General features: G+C 41.1%; 1 protein-coding gene across 4 annotated transcripts in view; it reads right to left on the bottom strand.

The window, feature by feature from the left end:
* Positions 1–1,706: 1,706 nt before the first annotated feature.
* Positions 1,707–20,303, bottom strand: part of LOC144679827 (E3 ubiquitin-protein ligase RNF31-like) — a 69,423-nt gene continuing 50,826 nt past the window's right edge. For all 4 annotated transcript variants that reach the window (XM_078540649.1, XM_078540650.1, XM_078540652.1 and 1 more), the window contains 5 exons: positions 18,206–18,319; positions 17,088–17,145; positions 15,905–16,001; positions 6,717–6,885; positions 1,707–3,203 (listed from right to left, as the gene is read on the bottom strand). In XM_078540649.1, coding sequence (XP_078396775.1) covers positions 3,120–3,203; positions 6,717–6,885; positions 15,905–16,001; positions 17,088–17,145; positions 18,206–18,319 — 522 coding nt within the window. In that variant the 3' untranslated portion in view covers positions 1,707–3,119. The remainder of the gene's footprint in view (positions 3,204–6,716; positions 6,886–15,904; positions 16,002–17,087; positions 17,146–18,205; positions 18,320–20,303) is intronic.

The following is a 20,303-nucleotide window of genomic DNA, read 5'->3' as shown; positions in this document are numbered from 1 at the left end:
GGGTTATGCTTTTTGAACTGCTCATCTACTAGATCTTGAGACTCTTTTAATGATTTGGTTTACAAGACTCACCTCTAGGTTTTTACCAGATGGATGTGCTAGCCTGAACTCTGGCTCTGCTTGTAATATCTACACTTTCCATGCATGACGCTTGATCCTTTATTGTAAATATGGATCTTGTTAACCACTTCCAATTCTCTTAAACTTTGTGCTCTGGCCATTTAAAAGGTGAAGTTCTGTGCGTGAGTCATAAAGTTTCATCTGTAATATTTCCACGCTGTTGTCAGTGGACTCAGTAGGTGAGTTCCTGATATTTAAAAATAAATAGATAAGCACTAGGCCTTTACTCAGATTGATTTATCTGAACGACCTATGAAAGAGATGGGATGTTGGTTTACAAATTTAATCACTTTACAATTAACATTTCTGTTTAGTGCTAAGGCTGGATGGCACATACATCCTTTCACTTCTTCACTTTGAATCCATTCTAGACTGATTGAGAAAATCTCATTTTTCTGCAATGGTAGTACAGCAGGCATATAAACTTTTATTTGTGTCTATTGCAAGCTCTGGTTATTAACCGATCTTGGCCTTTAACTTCAGGAATTACGTACAGTAGTCCTGTTTGACTTTGTTTTGTTTTAACATCATTAAGTTAATAGGGCCTGTAATCTCTAGCATCACAAGGTTTGTTTTAATGTTGTTTCCCACCTGACCCAATTGGTACCATTTTGGAGTGGCCTTTCCCCGCGTTGTAGCCTCCCCCAACATCTGAGTTGCAGCCTCTTCTCGATATCCGACCTCCAAGGTGCAGCCTCTCCCTGTTCCCCAACCTCTGAGCTGCGGCCTCTCCCTGCTCCCCGAGCTGCGGCCTCTCCCCGCCCTCCGAGTTACAGCTTCTCCCTGCTCTCCAGCCTCAGGGTTATGGCCTCCCACCCACCCCCAACCAATATGACTGTCAAAAGCTGCTCCTGCCTTGCTGTTCTTCTCCTGAGCCCTCACTCATAGCAAGGGTTCAGGAGAGGGAAGCGGCGAGCTGAAGCATTTAAAAAAAAACATGGGATGCAGTAGCCCAAGTCTGCACCATCGGGACTCACACTTCCACAATATCAGAGCTCCAGCTTCAGATTGGATCTGGATCTTGTATGGGACTTAAATCCAGGAGAGGGAAATGACGAGTGGGTGAATCGAAGAGGAGGAGGTTTGGCGAGAAGGTGAGTCGGAGGGGGAAGAGGCTGCAATTTGGAGGTTCAGGGAGTGGGGAGAGGCCACAACTTGAGGGTTGGGGAGGGGGAGGATCTGCAGCAACCAGGAGGATCAGAGATTGGGAGGTTCGAGAAGCAGGATTGACGGTAAGCAGGAGATACTGTACATAGAAAGTTACATTTTTCTTTTAAAATAAGTTTAAAAATATAAAAGTTATTTCATTTACCAATGTAGTAATGTAAAATGTTGCAACTTATAGGGTATAATACTTTAAAATTATTTTTTCTGATAAGAAAGGTCCTACAGAACCCAACTACAGTTTTAACATTAATTACTTTGGGAACCAATGTTTCACTTAAAGTCATGATTTTCAGGAACACAATCACAACTTTAAGTGAGGACTTACTGTACTAATGAGGCTAACCACCAACCCCACCCACAACATTTAAACAAGATAAATTAATAAAAAATATAAATGAAAATAGAACAAAGTTACTAGATTTTGGAGGCTGAATATGATCAACATTGTGTATTGTGGGCAGCTCTGGGATAAAAGTAACACTGGGATAAAAATATTAAAACTTATTTTTTAAACATCATCAAGAGGTTATGATCATGAGATTAACAGTATATAGCAGAACAAAAACAACTTCCAACATACAAAAATATAAAATCTGTAGTTAAATGGAAGAAATACGTCACTAAGACAAATAAATAGTAACACTGTGCAAAATCACTCAAGCAGTGAGTCTGAAATCTTCCCGTGCTCTGTGGTCACATGGCAGCTGTATGATTTACATACAAGCAGGACGCAAATTAATCCTGATTGTAAATTTAGCATAGGGGATTTGATCCAAAGCAACAATGAACAGAAACTGATTTGTTGTCAGGGACCTCATTAGAGTAATATAAGATGCAGAATTGAGTCTATGGTGTTGTAACCCCATCTCCATTACAGATATATGCATGGTGAGGCCTTGCACTGGCAGTAGAGCCTTATAATTTCTGTCCTTATTTGGAAAATTAATTTCATGGTTACTTACTGTAATGCAGGCAAATAGCTGCTCTTGTCTTTTAAAATTATAAATCTAAAAATTGCAGGATAAACTGAAAAATATTAAATTTCCCCATTTCTTTAAAGATGTGTGCAAAACATTTTGAGGGTTGCGACTGAGTTCTGCCACATTCCCCGAGCTTCCTTCTTTCAGATGGAAGATCGATTACAGTTTTCTGAAAAATATATCTCAGGAACCAATTACTGCACTGACATTGCTCTGATGCTTTAACACATTTGCACAGACCACCTATGCAGGCTCTGCTCCTGCAGCTGAGGTCACTGCCACACACACCACACTCAAACCCAGCTACATGCCAAATCCCAATCTTTTCTCTTACACACACAGCCCTAAACTGATTCCTGATCCAAACTGGCTTCTCCATTCTTTCTCTCTAGATAAGACTTTTTTTTCCCCCACCTAGAGGGTGCTGTGGTCTCGATGCCTGAGAATGTGCTAGAGGCAGAAACCCTCATCACATCTGGATAAGCACTTGAGGCACTGTAACCTACAGGGCTAAAGACCAAGAGCTGCAAAGTGGGATTAGATTGCATTGCTCATTTTTGGCTGCCATGGACATGATGGGCCAAATCGTGCCACAAATCTTTCTATGTTTCTATGAAACATTTGACTGTGAGCAATACCACATGAAATCAATTACTGTTTAAACATAATTGACATGTGATAACTAAAACAAATAAAAGTAAATGCAATCTTAACAAGACATCTTGATATAAAGCATTTTCACAGTAGGTTGCTGGCACAGACACAATCGGCTGAATGGCCTCCTTCTGTGCTGTAAATGTTCATTGTTTTTGTTTACAATCTCTGTGTCTACTTGGATATAGCTACTTCTCATTAGACATCGATAGAAGCAAATGATCCTGAATTCTTGTTGAAAACAGTTTGTTGATTGTCCAGCTTTAGTTCATTCAATATTTTCTGTTAAAAATAAACCAGACAACATGTTACTTTCACATGAAACTGTATGTGTAAAATGCACAAAATGACTTGAATGAAAGGTTTACCTCTGAACAAAGTGTTCTCCTCTAATACCCAAGAACTCTAAAATATTTTTAGGCATCACCTAGGACCTATTTAAGCTTGTAACTCCACGGTGAAAGACTCACTTAAACTGCAACCAAATTCAATGGAATTCACAAAATGGTGGCTAGTTTTTACAGTTTATTTCATTTTTAGTTTGGTCTCAAGTTATCCGGGTTATTTCTGTCTTTTCCAAAACCCTAGCTTCTAACTCACATTTGATTTAATTCAGTGGATTTAGTGGTACTGAATGAATATTTAAATTGATAAATTTTAATTCAAAATGTGTTAAGGACCAGTAACTTTTGTGTTTGAGTTTGAAATCCCAGTTATCCACTGACAGAATAAAGTCACAAGATTCCACAAACAAACAAAAAAAATAAACTTTACTGTACAAAGTCAGAAAAGTAAAACACTCTACAATATATATCTTATACTCTAACATTCTGAATTAACATTAGGTAAATGAGAATTAACAGGCAAACTGGTTGAACACACCATTAAATAGCAGATGCAACCAAGACAGATCCCATGGATTTCTCAGCAGCCCACGCAAATGTCAGTGACCACTGTGAGTCACAATATCTTGCTAAAACTTTGTCTCTCTCTCAGGAGGGATTTCAACTCTTCACTTTCGAAGATCTAGCCTCCGAATTCCCTCAAAAGCCACTCCAACTCGGAGTTCCTCAATGACTGCTTGCCTCCCGATGGTTCAATCACTTCTCCTGAATCTGCGTTCCATGGGATTCACAAAGCTGCTCTTCTGCCCCTAATTACTGGACAATTCTAACTCCTTCGCAAACTGCTAGCTTCACTAAACTGGCACTGCCCCTGGGTTTCTCTGAACTCCAGTCTCCTTGCACCGAGCTATAAATGGCTCTCAGGGCTTATCTGAGCCCTAACTGCCTGGCACGGAACCAGTGACCTTCTGCCACCTCCTCAGCTCCCTAGGGCAGCTGTAAGCTCTAAATGCCTGGATATACTAACAGGTTCCAGAGCTTCTCTATGAACTGCAAACCACACAATGTCTAAACCTCAACCAAACCCCTCTCCCAGCAAACATACAGATAAACTGAAACCAGAGAATCTTCTTAAGTGCCATCCATCTCCATGATGTTGTAGCCTTTCAGGGTTCACGGAATGCTTTTAAACTAATTTAGCTCTAACTCCCAAATCAAAACATCTCTTTGGACTGCACTTCTTTGCAAGCAGTGTAGACATCACGTCTCCAGTTCTCTAGTTAAGTAGGCCCACCTGCTTTTTTGTGGCTCTTGCCTTTCTAGCTGTTAACCTCAAGTCAACATGGCCCCAGCCCTTTAAGTGTAATAGGCTCCAAGATGCTTTAGTTGCATTCAATCTATTTTGTATTGAGGACTGATTTTCATAACTTCTGCCACTCATTAAGTGTCTTTGGACCTGAAAATTTGTGATCTGCTGATATGGAGAGATCCTGACCCTGGTGGAATTTCTGGGAGCAGGGAGTTTGAATAAAACAAATGCTGATGTCAGTATGGGTGCATCTTGAGCACCCAGTAGAGGGCAGCAAAATAAAATATGCTGCTGGGAAGTCACTTTCAGTCCAAAGCCAACAGGGCTGGCTAAAATGCCTTGGTGGTCTTAGAATCAGCAGCCCTCCTTAGCTGAAGACTGATTTCAATGTAATTGTTTTCAAACTGCAGGAGTATTCCAGACTAAGGCTTAGATCCTTAAACCCCACTTTATAATTTTACCAACATAACAATAAGTCAGGTACACAGTGTCAAGGCCAGGAAATCTGGTAGGTGATGCTAAACACCTTCCGCCTAACACATTCAGATCTCCATGAAACTTTCACATGCTCCCTGGGAGAATTCCCTGGTTATGACCTTTGTGCAGGGTCCCAGCATTACCGAGCTGCTTAGTCAACTTCTGCCAGACTTTTGCCTCCATTCTATTGCTGGCTGTAAGAAAATTTGAAGTCTGTATATCATCGAAATTAATACATGGCAGGACCAATTTTTCAAATGCTTGCTCCTGACGGTTAAAAAGAGATCTTGAAAAGTTCTCTTTCAAATTCTGCGCTTATCGAGATGATGTACATTGATGCTGCAGGGTAGATCACTAGCTGTTCCAGGCATCAAGCATTTTCATTTCAGGTATCGAATAGTTGGATGCTGAGTAAAGCTCTTGTTACACAATTTCCCAATAATGTGCCTCAGCCTGAACTTCAGGAAAAATACAAGAGGCTGAATTTTTGCATCTGGGGCAGAAAATGGAAATCAGGACTGTTTCTGGGTCCAAAACTGGGGTCAGAAACAGAATTGAGTCACGATTTTCATGGCAACAGCCCCGTAAATTGGCATGGAGACAAATTTGGCAGCTGAATAATGGCTACATTGGTGGGAACAGAGGCAGGCCAGATGAAGGGCATGCTTGATTTAAGGTCACCATGGCAACCATTATTGTGAGTGCTTTGTAAAGGGTGAAGAGGCAGAGTAAATTCCAGTAAAGCAACAATAGTGCATAAAGATAAACTCTGAGGTGAGCCAGCAAAAAAGTCAGATGAGCAACAAAATTGAGAGATGTAGTCATATACATAACTTGATTTTGTTCCAAAAGTATAATAATTTTCATAATATTTTTCTGATTTGTGATAAAGTAGGTTTATGAAGGTGAGTGTGTATGATTCTGTGTGATTAATTACACAGAATTACACCATGGAAGGTGCATTTGGGAATTTTTAGATAAGCGAAGGGATTGTTTAGATTTCAAAGGGATGTTAGTATGCTTACAACTAGCCAGATAAGCAAGGCTAAGCAGTGTGTTTGGAGGACTATGTAAGATCTAACAGGAGTGTGTGAAACAACCTTGAAGAAACTTCCAGCCATTTGTACATAAGTCTGTTGTGTCCAGTAACTGAAGTTGGAGAAAACCATTTGGAATTCCACTGTCAAGTGGGTACTGTGTTAACTTGCTGGGTCTTTTTTAAAACCTGAACTCTATCTTGGACTGTTGCCTTAAAGCAGGTGTGTAACTGTGAGTCAGGTTAATTAGGAATTTTAGGATTTATTATAGTATTAAGTAATTGTAATCTTATGTATGTGCTTGAAATCTTTTACTTTGTTAATAAATATTTTAATTTAATTTTTTAAATCTCTAAACATCTTAGTGGACTCATTACTTCTTAATTCAGTACACACATCATCTTGTAATAAATACAAATTGCAAAAGCGTTGTGATAGCATGGCCAAGTTTCCCTTATGGATTTGGTCTGCCTGGCATACATCATCTGCCGCATCATAACAATTTTGATCATTTGTACAGAATTGTCTGATTCAATTTTAGCTACATAATATATTAATAGATAATGTTTTGACAGCTAAAGCATTTAATCGTATCCAGGAGTTGACTTTGAGATTTTTGATAACTTACGTTTCTTAGTCTTTGTGTGAATTGTTCTTCTAGTTCATTCATATGTTGGTTAGGGATAGCAACACCCCAGCGTTGTAGTTCCATCAACATTTCCTCCTTGCTGTACAGCACAGCTGGGTCCAAAGAATTTTTATTAATAATTTCCACCAAAAACTGTTTAAAATGGATTCTGAAATGAAGATAACAAGAGTTGTGACAAGTATGTCTTTGGACACATTTGCTGATAAAACTTTATATTTTTCTCCCAAGCGCAGTTTTAAACTGCTAAATTTGAAAAGAAATACTTGTTAAAATAAAAATGTCTCATAACAAATACAATGAAAAACTTGGCCAGTTTTATTCTGGTTAGATATCACATTAAGAGAGCACATACTGTTTATTAGAAATAAAATGCAAGCATTTATAAGTTAAGATTAATTCTAAGAGTAGTTCAAATTTATAAAAATCAGATACTTTGAGACAATGGCTATGGTAACAGCAGCAGTATAAACACCTCATTACTTTACAAAGTGAGAGGAGATACTGGGCAGGAGAAGGGGGAAAGATTGAAGGGGATGGTTTGAGTTTCTTTTAAATGGAGAAAGAAGAGACTAGATGAACTGACTTTGAAAAAGTATTTCAAAATAAAAGAATATAATGAGTGAAGGATAAACCTTTGATGCGTAGTGAAAAATCTGTAATCCAGAGTTAAAGATGTGGAGGCCATGGGATGCAGTATGGCTATAAAATATCATTGTGATGTGATCAACATAATAGGAGGAGCAGGAGGCCATATGGACCTTTGAGCCTGCTCTATAATTGAATACGATCACGGCTAACGTACAACCTCAATTCCACCTTCCTGCACTTCCCTCTTCCCTTAATTCATTTAGTATCTAAAAATCTATCAATTTCTCTCTTGAATATGTTCAAAGACTGAACATCCACAGCCCTCTTGGAATTCCAAAGATTCACAACGCTCAGGAACAGAAGAAACTTCTCTTCATCTCAGTCCTAAATACTGATTCTCTAATTCTTAGACTGTGGCTCCCAGATTTCGACTCCCCACCCAGGAAAATAATTCTTCCGAGATCTACCCAATCAATTCCTTTAAGAATTTTATGTTTCAATGAGATAAGTTCTCAATCTTCTAAATTCCAGGGAATGTGGTCTCAGTCAACTCAATCCCTTCTCACAGGGCATCCCCTCGTTCCAGGAATCAGTCTGGGTAAATCTTTGTTGCATTCCCTCCGAGGCTAGTATATGCTTCCTTAGATAAGGAGACAAATCTGTACACATTACTCCAGGCGTAGTTCACCAAGACCCTACATGATTGCAATTAGATTTCTTCACTCTTATACTCCAATTCCTTTGCAAACAAGGCTAATATATCACTTGCTTTTTAATTGCTTGTTTACCTGCATGTTAACTTCTTGTGATTCATATACAAGGACACCCAGGCCCCTCTGAGTGTCATATTTCTCTGTCTTTCACCATTTTAAGAAACATTTGGTTTTTTATATTTTCTTACCAAGCAACAAAACAGCTTATATGTATACAATGCCTTTAACATAAGAAGATATCCTAGGGCGCTTCAAAATTCAACACTAAGCCATATAAGGTGATAAAAGGGCAGATGGTCAAGAGCTTGATCAAAGATAGGTTTTAAAGGATGAAAGAAGCGTAGAAGTGTAAGGAGGGAATTCAAGAGATTGGGACCTAGCCAGCTGAAGACACAGCCACCACTAATGGAACAACCACTCCTGCTCTTACTCCTTATGACTCTTAATTAAAATTTGGGATGCACAGGAGGCCAGAATTAGATGAGCATAGATATCTCAGAGGATTGTGGATCTGGCGATTAGAAATATGCAGGGGCGAGACCATGGAAGGATTTGAAAACAAGGATGAGAATTTTTTTTTACAAAAATTTGAAGCTTTGCTTGACTGGGAGCCAATGTAGATTAGCGAGCACAGGGGTGAAAGGGGAATAGGACTTGGTGTGAGTAAGGACTTGGGCAACAAATGGATGACCTCAAGCTTATGGAAGGTAAAATATGGGAAGCCAGCCAGGAGATCATTGGAATAGTCAGGTGTTGAGGTAACAGGCAAGTATGATTTTAGCCACAGATCAGCTGAGGCAGAGTTGAAGTCAGACGACGTTAGGGAGGTAGAAATAGGTGGTCTCAGTGATGGTGTGGATATGTAGTTAGAGGCTCACCTTGGGGTCAGATATGACATCAAGGTTGTGAACAACCTGGTTTAGTCTTAGACAGTTACCAGGAGGGGGACAGAGCTCATACTAGGGAACAGAGTCTGGTGCAGGAACTGAAACCAATGGCTTCAGTCTTCCCAACATTTAACCGGAGGAATTTTCTGCTCATCGAGAATGGGACATCAGAAAAGCTGCCTGATAAATTAAGCAACAGTCGAGGAGTCGTGTGAGGTAGTGGTGAAATAAAGCTAGGTGGCATCAGCTTATCCGGAACGGATACCCTCACACTTGCCCACATTACATTACATCTGCCATGTTCTTGCCCACTCACCCAACCTCTCTATAGCCCTTTGCAGTCTCTTTGCATACTTGTCACAGCTTACTTTCCCAACTAACTTTGCGTCATCTGCAAACTTGGATAAATTACATTCAGCCCCCTCATCTCCAAGTCATTAATAGAGATTATATATAGCTGAGGCAAAAGCAGTGATCCTTGCATTAGTTTCAGCCTACCAGCCCCAAAATGACTTATTTATTCATACTCTCTGTTTACTGTCATTTAGGAAGTTCACAATCCATGCTAGTTTCCCTAATCACATAAGCCCTCATTTTGCGCAATAACCTCTTGTGATACCTTATCAAATGCATTTTGAAAATTCGAACACACCACATCCATTTGTTCTGCCTTATTTACCCTGCTAGTTACATCTTCAAAAACAGACCTGGCAAATACGATTTCCCTTTCATAAATCCATGTTGCCTCTGCCTAATCATACTATCATTACTTAAGTGCTCTGTTGCCACATTCCTAATAATAGATTCTAGCATTTTCCTTATTATTGGTGCAAAGGATCTGGGTGGGTGCAAATTCACAAATCTTTGGAGGTGGCAAGGCAAGTTGACAAAGTGGTTAAAAATAATTGGAATAAGGATACTTGGCCTTGTAAATTAGGGCATTGAATGTAAAAATAAGGAAGTCATGCGAGACCTTTACAAATTATTGGTCTCAGCTGGAGCACTGTGCACAGTTCTGGGCATCATATCTGAGGAAGGTGGTCAGGGCCCCGGATACGTTACAGAGGAGGTTTACCAGAGTTGAAGGAATTCACTTATGTGGCGAAACAAGAGAAATAGGGATTGTTCTCCTTTGAGCAAAGAAGGTTAAAAGAGCTAATGGAGGTATTTAAAATTACAAAGGATATTTGATAGAGGAAATAGGGAGAAACTGTTTACATAGAAACTTAGAAAATAAGAGCAGGAGTAGGTTATTCAGCCCTTCAAGCCTGCTCCACCATTCATTATGATCATGGCTGATCATTCAACGCAATAGCCTGATCCTGCTTTCTCCCCATATCCTTTGATCCCTTTCGCCCCAAGAGCTATATCTAACTTCTTCTTGAAAACATACAATGTTTTGGCCTCAACTACTTTCTGTGGTAACGAATTCCACAGGCTCACCACTCTCTGGGTGAAGAAATTTCACCTCATCTCAGTCCTAAATGGTCTACCCCATATCCTCAGACTGTAACCCCTGGTTCTGGACTCCCCCACCATCGGGAACATCCTTCCTGCATCTACCCTGTCTAGTCCTGTTAGAATTTTATAAGTTTCTATGAGATTCCCCCCTCATTCTTCTGAACTCCAGCAAATATAATCCTAACCGACTCAATCTCTCCTCATATGTCAGTCCTGTCATCTCAGGAATCAGTCTGGTAAACCTTCGCTGCACTCCCTCTATAGCAAGAACATCCTTCCTCAGATAAGGAGACCAAAACTGCACACAATATTCCAAGTGTGGTCTCACCAAGGCTCTGTATAATTGCAGCAAGATGTCCCTGCTCCTGTACTTGAATCCTCTGGCTATGAAGGCCAACATACCATTTGCCTTCTTTACCGCCTGCTGCACCTGCATGCTGCCTTCAGCGACTGGTGTACGAGGACACCCAGGGTCTTGTTGCACATTCCCCTCTCTCAATTTATATCCATTCAGATAATAATCTGCCTTCCTGTTTTTGCTACCAAAATGGATAACCTCACATTTATCCACATTATACTGCATCTGCCACGCATTTGCCCACTCACTCAGCTTATCCAAATCACACTGAAACATCTCTGCACCCTCCTCATAGCTCACCCTCCCACCTGGCTTTGTGTCATCTGCAAATTTGGAGATATTACATTTAGTTCCCTCATCTAAATCATTAATATATATTGTGAATAACTGGGGTCCCAGCACCGATACCTGAGGTACCCCACTAGTCACTGCCTGCCATTCGGAAAAAGACCCGTTTATTCCTACTCTTTGTTTCTTGTCTGCCAACCAGTTTTCTATCCATCTCAATACACTACTCCCAATCCCATGCGCTTTAATTTTACACGCTAATCTCTTATGTGGGACTTTGTCGAAAGCCTTCTGACAGTCCAAATAAACCACATCCACTGGCTCCCCCTCATCAACTCTACTAGTTACATCCTCGAAAAATTCCAGTAGATTTGTCAAGCATGATTTCCCTTTCGTAAATCCATGCTGACTCTGTCCGATTCTGCCACTGTGTTCCAAGTGCTCAGCTATTAAATCTTTTATAATGGACTCTAGAATTTTCCCCACTACCGACATCAGGCTGACTGGTCTATAATTCCCTGTTTTCTCTCTACCTCCATTTTTAAATAGTGAGATTACATTAGCTATCCCCAAATCTGTAGGAACTGTTCCAGAGTCTATAGAATCTCAGAAGATGACCACCAATGCATCCACTATCTCTAGGGCCACTTCTTTAAGTACTCTGGGATGTAGATTATCAGGCCCTGGGGATTTATTGGCCTTCAATCCCATCAATTTCCCCAACGCCATTTCCCTACTAATACTGATTTCTTTCCGTTCCTCCCTCTCACTAAACCCTGTGTTCCCCAACATTTCTGGTATGTTATTAGTGTTCTCCTTTGTGAAGACAGAACCAAAGTATGTATTTAGTTGGCCAGCCAGTTCTTTGTTCCCCATTATAAATTCCCCTGTTTCTGACTGTAAGGGACCTACATTTGTCTTCAATCTTTTTCTCTTCACATACCTATAGAAACTTTTACAGTCAGATTTTATGTTCCCTGCAAGCTTACTCTCGTACTCTATTTTCCCCATTTTTAATCAATCCCTTGGTCCTCCTTTGCTGAATCCTAAAGTGCTCCCAATCCTCAGGTCTGTTGTTTTTTCTGACCAATTTGTATGCCTCTCCCTTGGATCTAATACTATCTCTAACTTCACTTGTAAGCCATGGTTTGGCCACCTTTCCTGTTTTACTTTTGCGCCAGACAGTAAAAAAACAATTGTTGCAGTTTACCCATGCGCTCTTTGAACGTTTGCCATTGCCTATCCACCGTCATCCCTTTAAGTAACGTTTCCCAATCCATCATAGCCAACTCGCGTCTCAGACCATCGTAGTTTCCTTTATTAAGATTCAAGACCCTAGTATCAGAATCAACTATATCACTCTCCATCTTGATGAAGAATTCTATCATTTTATGGTCGCTCATCCCCAAGGGGCCTCGCACAACTAGATTGCCAACTATTCCTTTCTCATTACACAATACCCAGTCTAGGATGGCCTGTTCTCTCGGGGTTCCTCAACGTATTGGTCCAAAAAACCATCCCGTATACACTCAAGGAATTCTTCCTCTATGGTATTGTTACTAATTGATTTGCCCAATCTATATGCAGATTAAAGTCATAATTACATAATTACAGATGTTCCTTTATTGCATGTGTCTCTAATTTCCTGTTTAATGCCATTCCGAACATCACCACTACAGTTTGGGGGTCTATATACAACCCCCACTAACGTTTTTTGCCCCTTAGTGTTTCTCAGCTCTATCCATACAGATTCCACATCGTCGGAGCTAATATCTTTCCTCACTATTGCCTTAATTTCCTCTTTAACCAGCAATGCAACTCCACCGCCTTTTCCTTTTTGTCTGTCCTTCCTAAATACTGAACGCCCCTGGATGTTCAGTTCCCATCCCTGGTCACCCTGCAGCCATGTCTCCATAATCCCGACTATATCATACTTGTTTACATCTATTTGCGCAGTTAATTCATCCACTTTATTGCGAATGCTCCTCGCGTTAAGGCACAAAGCCTTAAGGCTTGTCTTTTTAACATTACTTGTCCTGTTCCCACTATTTTTCACTGAGGCCCTGTTTGATTCTTGCCCTTGATTTCTCTGCCTATTACTTTTCTTATTCCCCTTTCTGGGCAGAATTTTACCGTCAGCGAGCGGGGGGCGAGGCCTACTCGCCAACGCGTAAAATGACGCGGGATGATGTCGGGCGGAACCCCCGACGTCACCCCACCCCATTTAAATTTCCAGGAAGGCGGGTGCACAGCAAAATCAGCTGCGGGCCCACCGACCTCTCAATGGCCACTTGAAGCCATTGACAGGATCAATTAAGCAATTAAAGGACCTGCCCATCCAACCTTAAGGTTGGCGGGCAGGCCAGGAGCCCCAGCGGCAACTAGAAAAAACATGAAACCTCATTCATCGGCGGGATGAGGTTTCATATAGGGTTTTAAAAATTGTAATAAAGTTGTTATGGAAATTATGAACGTGTCCCAACTCATGTGACATTGTCACACGAAGGGACATGTAAGGGATTTTTCTTTTCTCTATTTTTAATATTTTTAAAAGTCGAGGTGATCTCCCTGAGGATGCACTTAGCCTCAGGCAGATGAGTGCGCTCTTTGGTGCGCATGCACGAAACAGCGCACTCTCGATTTTAGGGATTCCCTCCCGCCCGCACAGGGAGCGCATAGCGCTTCCCAGCAGACATCACGCTGGGCGGGCCTTAATTGGCCCGCCCACGAAAAATGGTGGTGGGGCCCCGATCGCTGGTGGCGATCGGCTCCGCGCCCGCCACCCGACAAACGGAAAATTCTGCCCTCTGTCTTTTGTTCCTCCTAGATTCCCCCTCCTCTGACTCCTTGCATAGGTTCCCAGCCCCCTGCCATTTTAGTTTAAACCCTCCCCAACCACTCTAGCAAATATTCCCCCTAGGACATTAGTCCTAGTTCTGCCCAGATGTAACCAGTCCAGTTTGTACTGGTCCCACCTCCCCCAGAACTGATCCCAATGTCCCAGTAATCTGAAGCCCTCCCCCTCACACCATCCCTTCAGGCACCACCTCTTTCCCCTGGAAAAGTTGGTAATCCGAGATCATAAATGAAGTGAAGTCATGAAAGGATTTCAAGTGAGGAAGGAGACCCCGTAATTGAGTTGCTGGGGAATGGAGTTGGTGTTGCCTAACAAGGAAAGGAATAATTGGAGTAATTTATAGCACAGGAGGAGGCCATTCGGCCCAACGAGCCCATGCCAGCACTCCGCAGAGCAATGCAGTCAGTCCCAATTCTCAGTGCAATCCCAGTAGACCTATTAAGTTTATTTTCTTCAAGTACCCATCCAATTTCCTTTTGAAATCACTGATTCCACCACTCTTGTGGGCAGGGAGTTCCCGGTCATTACCACTCGCTTTTCCTCACATCATGCTGTAATGCTTTGTATTTCCTGAGGCTTGATGATAGAGCATACTAAAAATAGAAAGGCATTCAAGAAATCAATCCTCAAGCTAACTGGTTTTCAGCAAAAATAGTAGTAGGGGGAGATAAAGCAAGTCAAGGAGTATACATATAGGTGATAAAAGCAAAATACTGCGGATACTGGAAATCTGAAACAAAAACAAAAATAGCTGGAAAAACTCAGCAGGTCTGACAGCATCTGTGGAGAGGAAGACAGAGTTAACGTTTCGAGTCCGTATGACTCTTCATCAGAACTGAAGAGAAATAGAAATGAGGTGAAATATAAGCTGTTTAAGGAGGTTGGGACTTGCAGGTGATGTTTGGCAAGTGGAAAGTGCCCGTAAACACAACAAATGAAACAAAATTGGGAGTAAAAAATCTCAGTGCTCAGGTATACTCAAAACATTATGGTTGCACAACACTAATTTTAGCCTGAGCAGCCAGCTTGTAAACTTAATGCTGGAAGACAAAAAGGATTACTTCAGTATATTAACAAAGTGGCACATCCCAAGATTATGTTAGACAGGGAGCTGGGTAGTGCAGAAACAATCTTGGGTTTTATGTTGTCTGTGGACAGATGGAGTTGGGTATTACCAGTAGAGGGATGGAAGCTGACCTTATGCTTGTGAATAATGTCACTGAGCAATTGCATGTAAATGAAAAATTGGAGGGGACCAAGGGTGAAGACCTGGGGCACATAGGAGTTGAAGTAATGCTGCTGGATTGGATAGCAGTGACGAGAAAGTTAGCTGGCTCCACCAAAATTCAACTTCCAAACTACATAGTGAGGCACAGAGATGAACCTCATAACTTTAAATGACACTCAAACTTGGGTACTTACAAATAAATTGGAGTCAGCTCAGTGGTAATCTTTTGCCTCTGAATGATATGGTCTTGGGTTCAAGTCTGCTCCAGAGATGAGCACACATTCTAGGCTGACACTTCAGTGCAGGACTGAGAGAGTGCTGTACTGTTAAGAAGTGGCATCTTTAGGATGAAAAATTAAACTGAGCCCTCATCTGCCTTTTCAGATGGAAGTAATAGATCTCATTGAACTACTACTTCCAGTTTCATGGACAACATTTATCCTTCTGCCAACATCACTAAAATAGATTATCTGGTCATTTATCTAATTGCTATGGGACTGCATTTGCACTAGTGTTGCTGGTTTTCCCCATAGTTTATTACAATGAGCAAAGTTCAATAATACAGCAACATTGATACAAAACAGACATAATACATAGAGGTAAAAAGCCTATATCACCTTTGGGAATGACTTGGTGATTTCTAAACATGAGAATCGCTACAAATGGAGTAATGTTAAGCTTTTAAGTACTGTTTTAAATAAGTAGGAAATACTATAGTTGCCTCAAACATCATTCTTAATGTACGCAAGTTCAGAGCATTGCCAACTAAGATTATCATTTTACTTACTTGCAAAAGCCCAAGTAGCCTTTAACCGAACTGTGTCCACACTGATCATCTTTCAGACCATGCGAGGTTTCTCTCTGCTCCATAACCTTGCATTTACCTAAAGCAGGACAGTATTTATCATGATGAACAAAGCTTTCCAATCCAATGTTGAAGATTACATTTTCCAATATTTAAAGAAAAATCTGGATTAAATTTTACTGCCCATTACCATTAGATGCAACATAAATGCAAATAGGGCTTTCAATTTCACACACAAAATGTTAATTCAGTATTACAGGTGCTTCACATAAATCCACATAATTATTGAGTCAACATGTAAATCCAAATGATCACAAAATTGCATATGTTCAAAAACAGTTTCTCTGTTACAGCTGAAAATCTTGGTATTACATTTTCACTATGCTTCCTTTAGGGCAACAATATCTGTGTTGCTGGGTCACAATCTGCCAACTAAGATCCAATTTATAAGATTTAAGATCCTGAGGGACGTGACAGGGTGAATGTGGAAAGGGTATTTCCTCTTGTGGGAGAATCTAGAACTTGGGGTCACTGTTTCAAATTAAGGGGTCGCCCATTGAGAACAGAGATGAGGAAAAAATTTTCTCTAAGAGGGTTGTGAGACTTTGGAATTTTCTTCCTCAAAGCTCGGTGAGGCAGAGTCGTTGAGTATCTTTAAGGCAGAAGTAGATAGATTCTTGATAAGCAAGGGGGTGAAAGGTTATCAGGGGTAGGCAGGAATATGAGGTAAAAATCAGATCAGTCATGATATTATTGAATGGTGGAACAGGCTCGAGGGGCCGAGTGGCCTACTCCTGCTCCTAATTCGTGCGTTCGTTTAATTTCACAAAAATTAAAAAATGATCGTTCCTTTCTCCATCTGTGGTAAAAAAAATTCTGCAGAGCTACTACTGGGGTCGGAAGCAATGATATAAATTGAACAGTTCACTTCTGTCAATTGTATAGTTTATCTTAAGTAGTGAGTCCATAGATACACACACACACATATTATATATATTATGTACGCAAACACTGATAATCTATGCTAAACTATGTGTGAGCAGCACCATGGCCAAACTACTCCTAATTTCAAAGGACAACCAAGATTAAGAATGCACAGATATTTATACAGCCTATATTTTTATGCAGTATATCATCCCCATTATTAAAAGATGATAGTTATTACCTTCTAACTGTCCTAGACTGTTATCTGTTCCAAGGGCAGTCAAGGAAATACCCGCTCTCTGTATGAAAGGAAATCAGACATTAACAAAGTGCTGAAAAAAAAGCCAATTGTCTTTGTGTTCAATAAATTATAATGGCTCAGATTTTGGGGGTTTTTGATAGCGAACTGTCAGTGTTCACAGTCATTCCTCCTCTGAAGTTGACTGCAACATCAGATTATTACTTCAATCCCGAAGTTACAGTCTGTCATTCACTGCATCACCACAGGCTGCTTTGTGAACAGAACCAATCCCACTGCCCACTGCCAGAACCAGCAATCAATGACATCAGTTGATATGGTGAGAACTTCCTTTTCTCCTTTCTCAAATTGCTGTTAGAAACCCCATAAGAAGTGACACATGGTTCAATCCGATCTGGCCCTGAATGTTTTTTTTAAAATTTGTGTAGCAATGTTAATTGTTTGCGTTATAATTAATTACTAGATTTTTTAAACTAAATTTTTTATAATTTTTTCTGTTAATTTAGCTTCTACCTTCATTTTGTTTTGCTCTATGTAAAGTATTAAAACGTGATTTAATTTTAGTGCTTTTCATTTCCTGGTTGCTGTCTGTTGGAATTATTTAATGTGACTGGCTGCATGGACAGTTTGATAACATCACTGCAGCTCCACAGTGGGAATTCCCAAAGATTAATGTTACCTAATTCACTCACTGAATGACGAGAGGTGGTAAAGCTCTTCCCACAGAAATTGCTAAATCTCTCAGCGAAGTTTTTTTCGAGGTCAGCGGTGAGCATCCTTGCTTTGCCGCTGACCACAAAATCCAGCCTGACTCAAGAATAGTATATTGGAATAGAAGAGACAGCTTTCATTATAAAACTGGCTATTGTATTTTTAAAAAAGTGTTTAAAAAAGTAAAAAAGTTTCTTCATGTTATCCACTATAACTAATGGTGGGCTTGGGATGGAGGGTGGTGATGGTGCAGGGTTGGAAACCAAGGAGTCGTTTGTATTGAAAGTCCTCCCTCCATGATAATGTTCCCCCCTGTTGAATTATTTGAAATGCATTTAATCAAGTACTCTAGGCAGAGTAGAACATCCAAGATATTAGATATGACTCACATGTAATAGTTGCTGCAGCCGTTCCACACTCCAGTCTCTAAGGTGATAGAAGCAGTCCCGGGGATGATGTGCATGCAAACCCTTAGTATGGCAGTTACTCATGAACGCACAAGCCTGTTGTAATCAAATACATTTAAAATGTTTGCATTATTATATAAAGCAATCTGTTTCTATTATATGGCTATGGCTATTAGCAAAGTATATATAGAAATATATGACACAGTAACATAGGGTACAGGAACACAGGAACAGAAGTAGCCCCTCGAGCCTGTTCTGCCGTTCAACGGCTGATCTGCGACCTGACTCCATTTGCCTCTTTGCTCCTTATCTCTAAATACCTCCGATCATCAAAAATCTATCAATCTCAGATTTAAAATTTACAATTGATCTAGAATCAATTGTTATCTGTGCAAGGTAAAAATATTTAAATTTAATTCAAAATGGATCAATGAGAGAAACAAGATTAAAAAGGAACTAGCTGAGTGAAGTAAACCTACATTGGAGGCTACAACAAAGCCAGATCTCAGAGAAAACTAAGCATGGGATAGAAGACTGTCAAGGTGGGATTGGGCATAGATACTGTATATAGGAACCAGATCAAGAAAAGGCAGCACTAGAGACCATGGAATGAATTAAACAGACATCAAGATTTATTTACACAAATTAGACATCATCATGGCACGTTGTGAAACTGAATTGAATAAATCTAGTCATTTTTGAGTCATCATCAGAATAAAAATGACAATGGATACTTTTAGAATATCATAAAACATCAAACAGATCATTAATGCCGTTCTGGGAAGGAAACCAGTCACCCCTACTTGCTACTCCAGTACCAGACCATCCGGCTGACTCTTTAAGCCCTTAAGCTATAACTGCTGCCGTGCTGATTTAATCCAGAACAAAGAACACAAAAATACATTAGAATTAAGATGTAGAAACTGGAGACTATTATGATTAGTACAGTGCAGTGAGCAGGGCGAGAGCGAGGCAGCACGCTGGACAGAAACAGGGTGGGAGCGAAGCAGGGCAACAGTGGGAATCATAGTGAGGATAGTACAAATAAAACATACTGGTGTATAGACAGAGTGAACAGAAAAGAAGGCATAGTAGCCCTTTATGTCAGGACATGGATAGTTAAAAAAAGCAAATTCTGCAAAAGGTAGCATGTTACACAATGAATGACACTGGTTATACAATAAGGCCTTGCTTAACATTGTTTCGCTTTAAAGTCGTTTATTCTTTTGGGCCTTTTTCTCCGATTTATGTCGCATTTCCCTTTTTACGTCGTCATCATGTGTTGTGCTTCATCATGCCCATCGGCAGAACAAAGCAATGCTGTTGGGAGGTTTGTTTGCAACCTCAGGAGTTGGCTTAAGAGATTCCCAGAACAGCTCTGCTACTGCCCTGCTCCTGCTCTGCTTCCGCCCTCGCTCCTGCTCTGCTTCCGCCCTCGCTCCTGCTCTGCTTCCGCCCTCGCTCCTGCTCTGCTTCCGCCCTCGCTCCTGCTCTGCTTCCGCCCTCGCTCCTGCTCTGCTTCCGCCCTCGCTCCTGCTCTGCTTCCGCCCTCGCTCCTGCTCTGCTTCCGCCCTCGCTCCTGCTCTGCTTCCGCTCTGCTCCCGCCCTCACTCCTGCTCTGCTCCCGCCCTCGCTCCTGCTCTGCTCCCGCCCTCGCTCCTGCTCTGCTTCCGCCCTCGCTCCTGCTCTGCTTCCGCCCTCGCTCCTGCTCTGCTTCCGCCCTCGCTCCTGCTCTGCTTGCTCCCTCGCTCCTGCTCTGCTTCCACCCTGCTTGCTGCCTTGCTCCTACCCTGCTCGCTGAACCACTCGCTGGCTTGCTCACCGCCTCGCTCCAAATGGCAAAAATTAGTATCAAATTCACAGTGTCCACATCCAGATAATGGAAACTGGGGAGAGACTTGTTGGGGATAAGGGAGAGACTCGCTGGAGACCAGGGAGACAATCGCTGATGATTGGGTCGAGGTGGGAGAGAAATGTTGAGGATCAGGAAGAAACCTGCTCACTGTGGATCAGGGGAGAAACTCGCTGTGGAACTTAACTTCAGTTTATACATTAATTTTTATGGGAAAAGCTGATTCAT

The sequence above is a fragment of the Cetorhinus maximus genome, chromosome 4 (genome assembly GCF_964194155.1).
Source record: "Cetorhinus maximus chromosome 4, sCetMax3.hap1.1, whole genome shotgun sequence".
Taxonomy (NCBI): Eukaryota; Metazoa; Chordata; class Chondrichthyes; order Lamniformes; family Cetorhinidae; genus Cetorhinus; species Cetorhinus maximus.
This window is presented reverse-complemented; position numbering and strand designations above follow the sequence as displayed.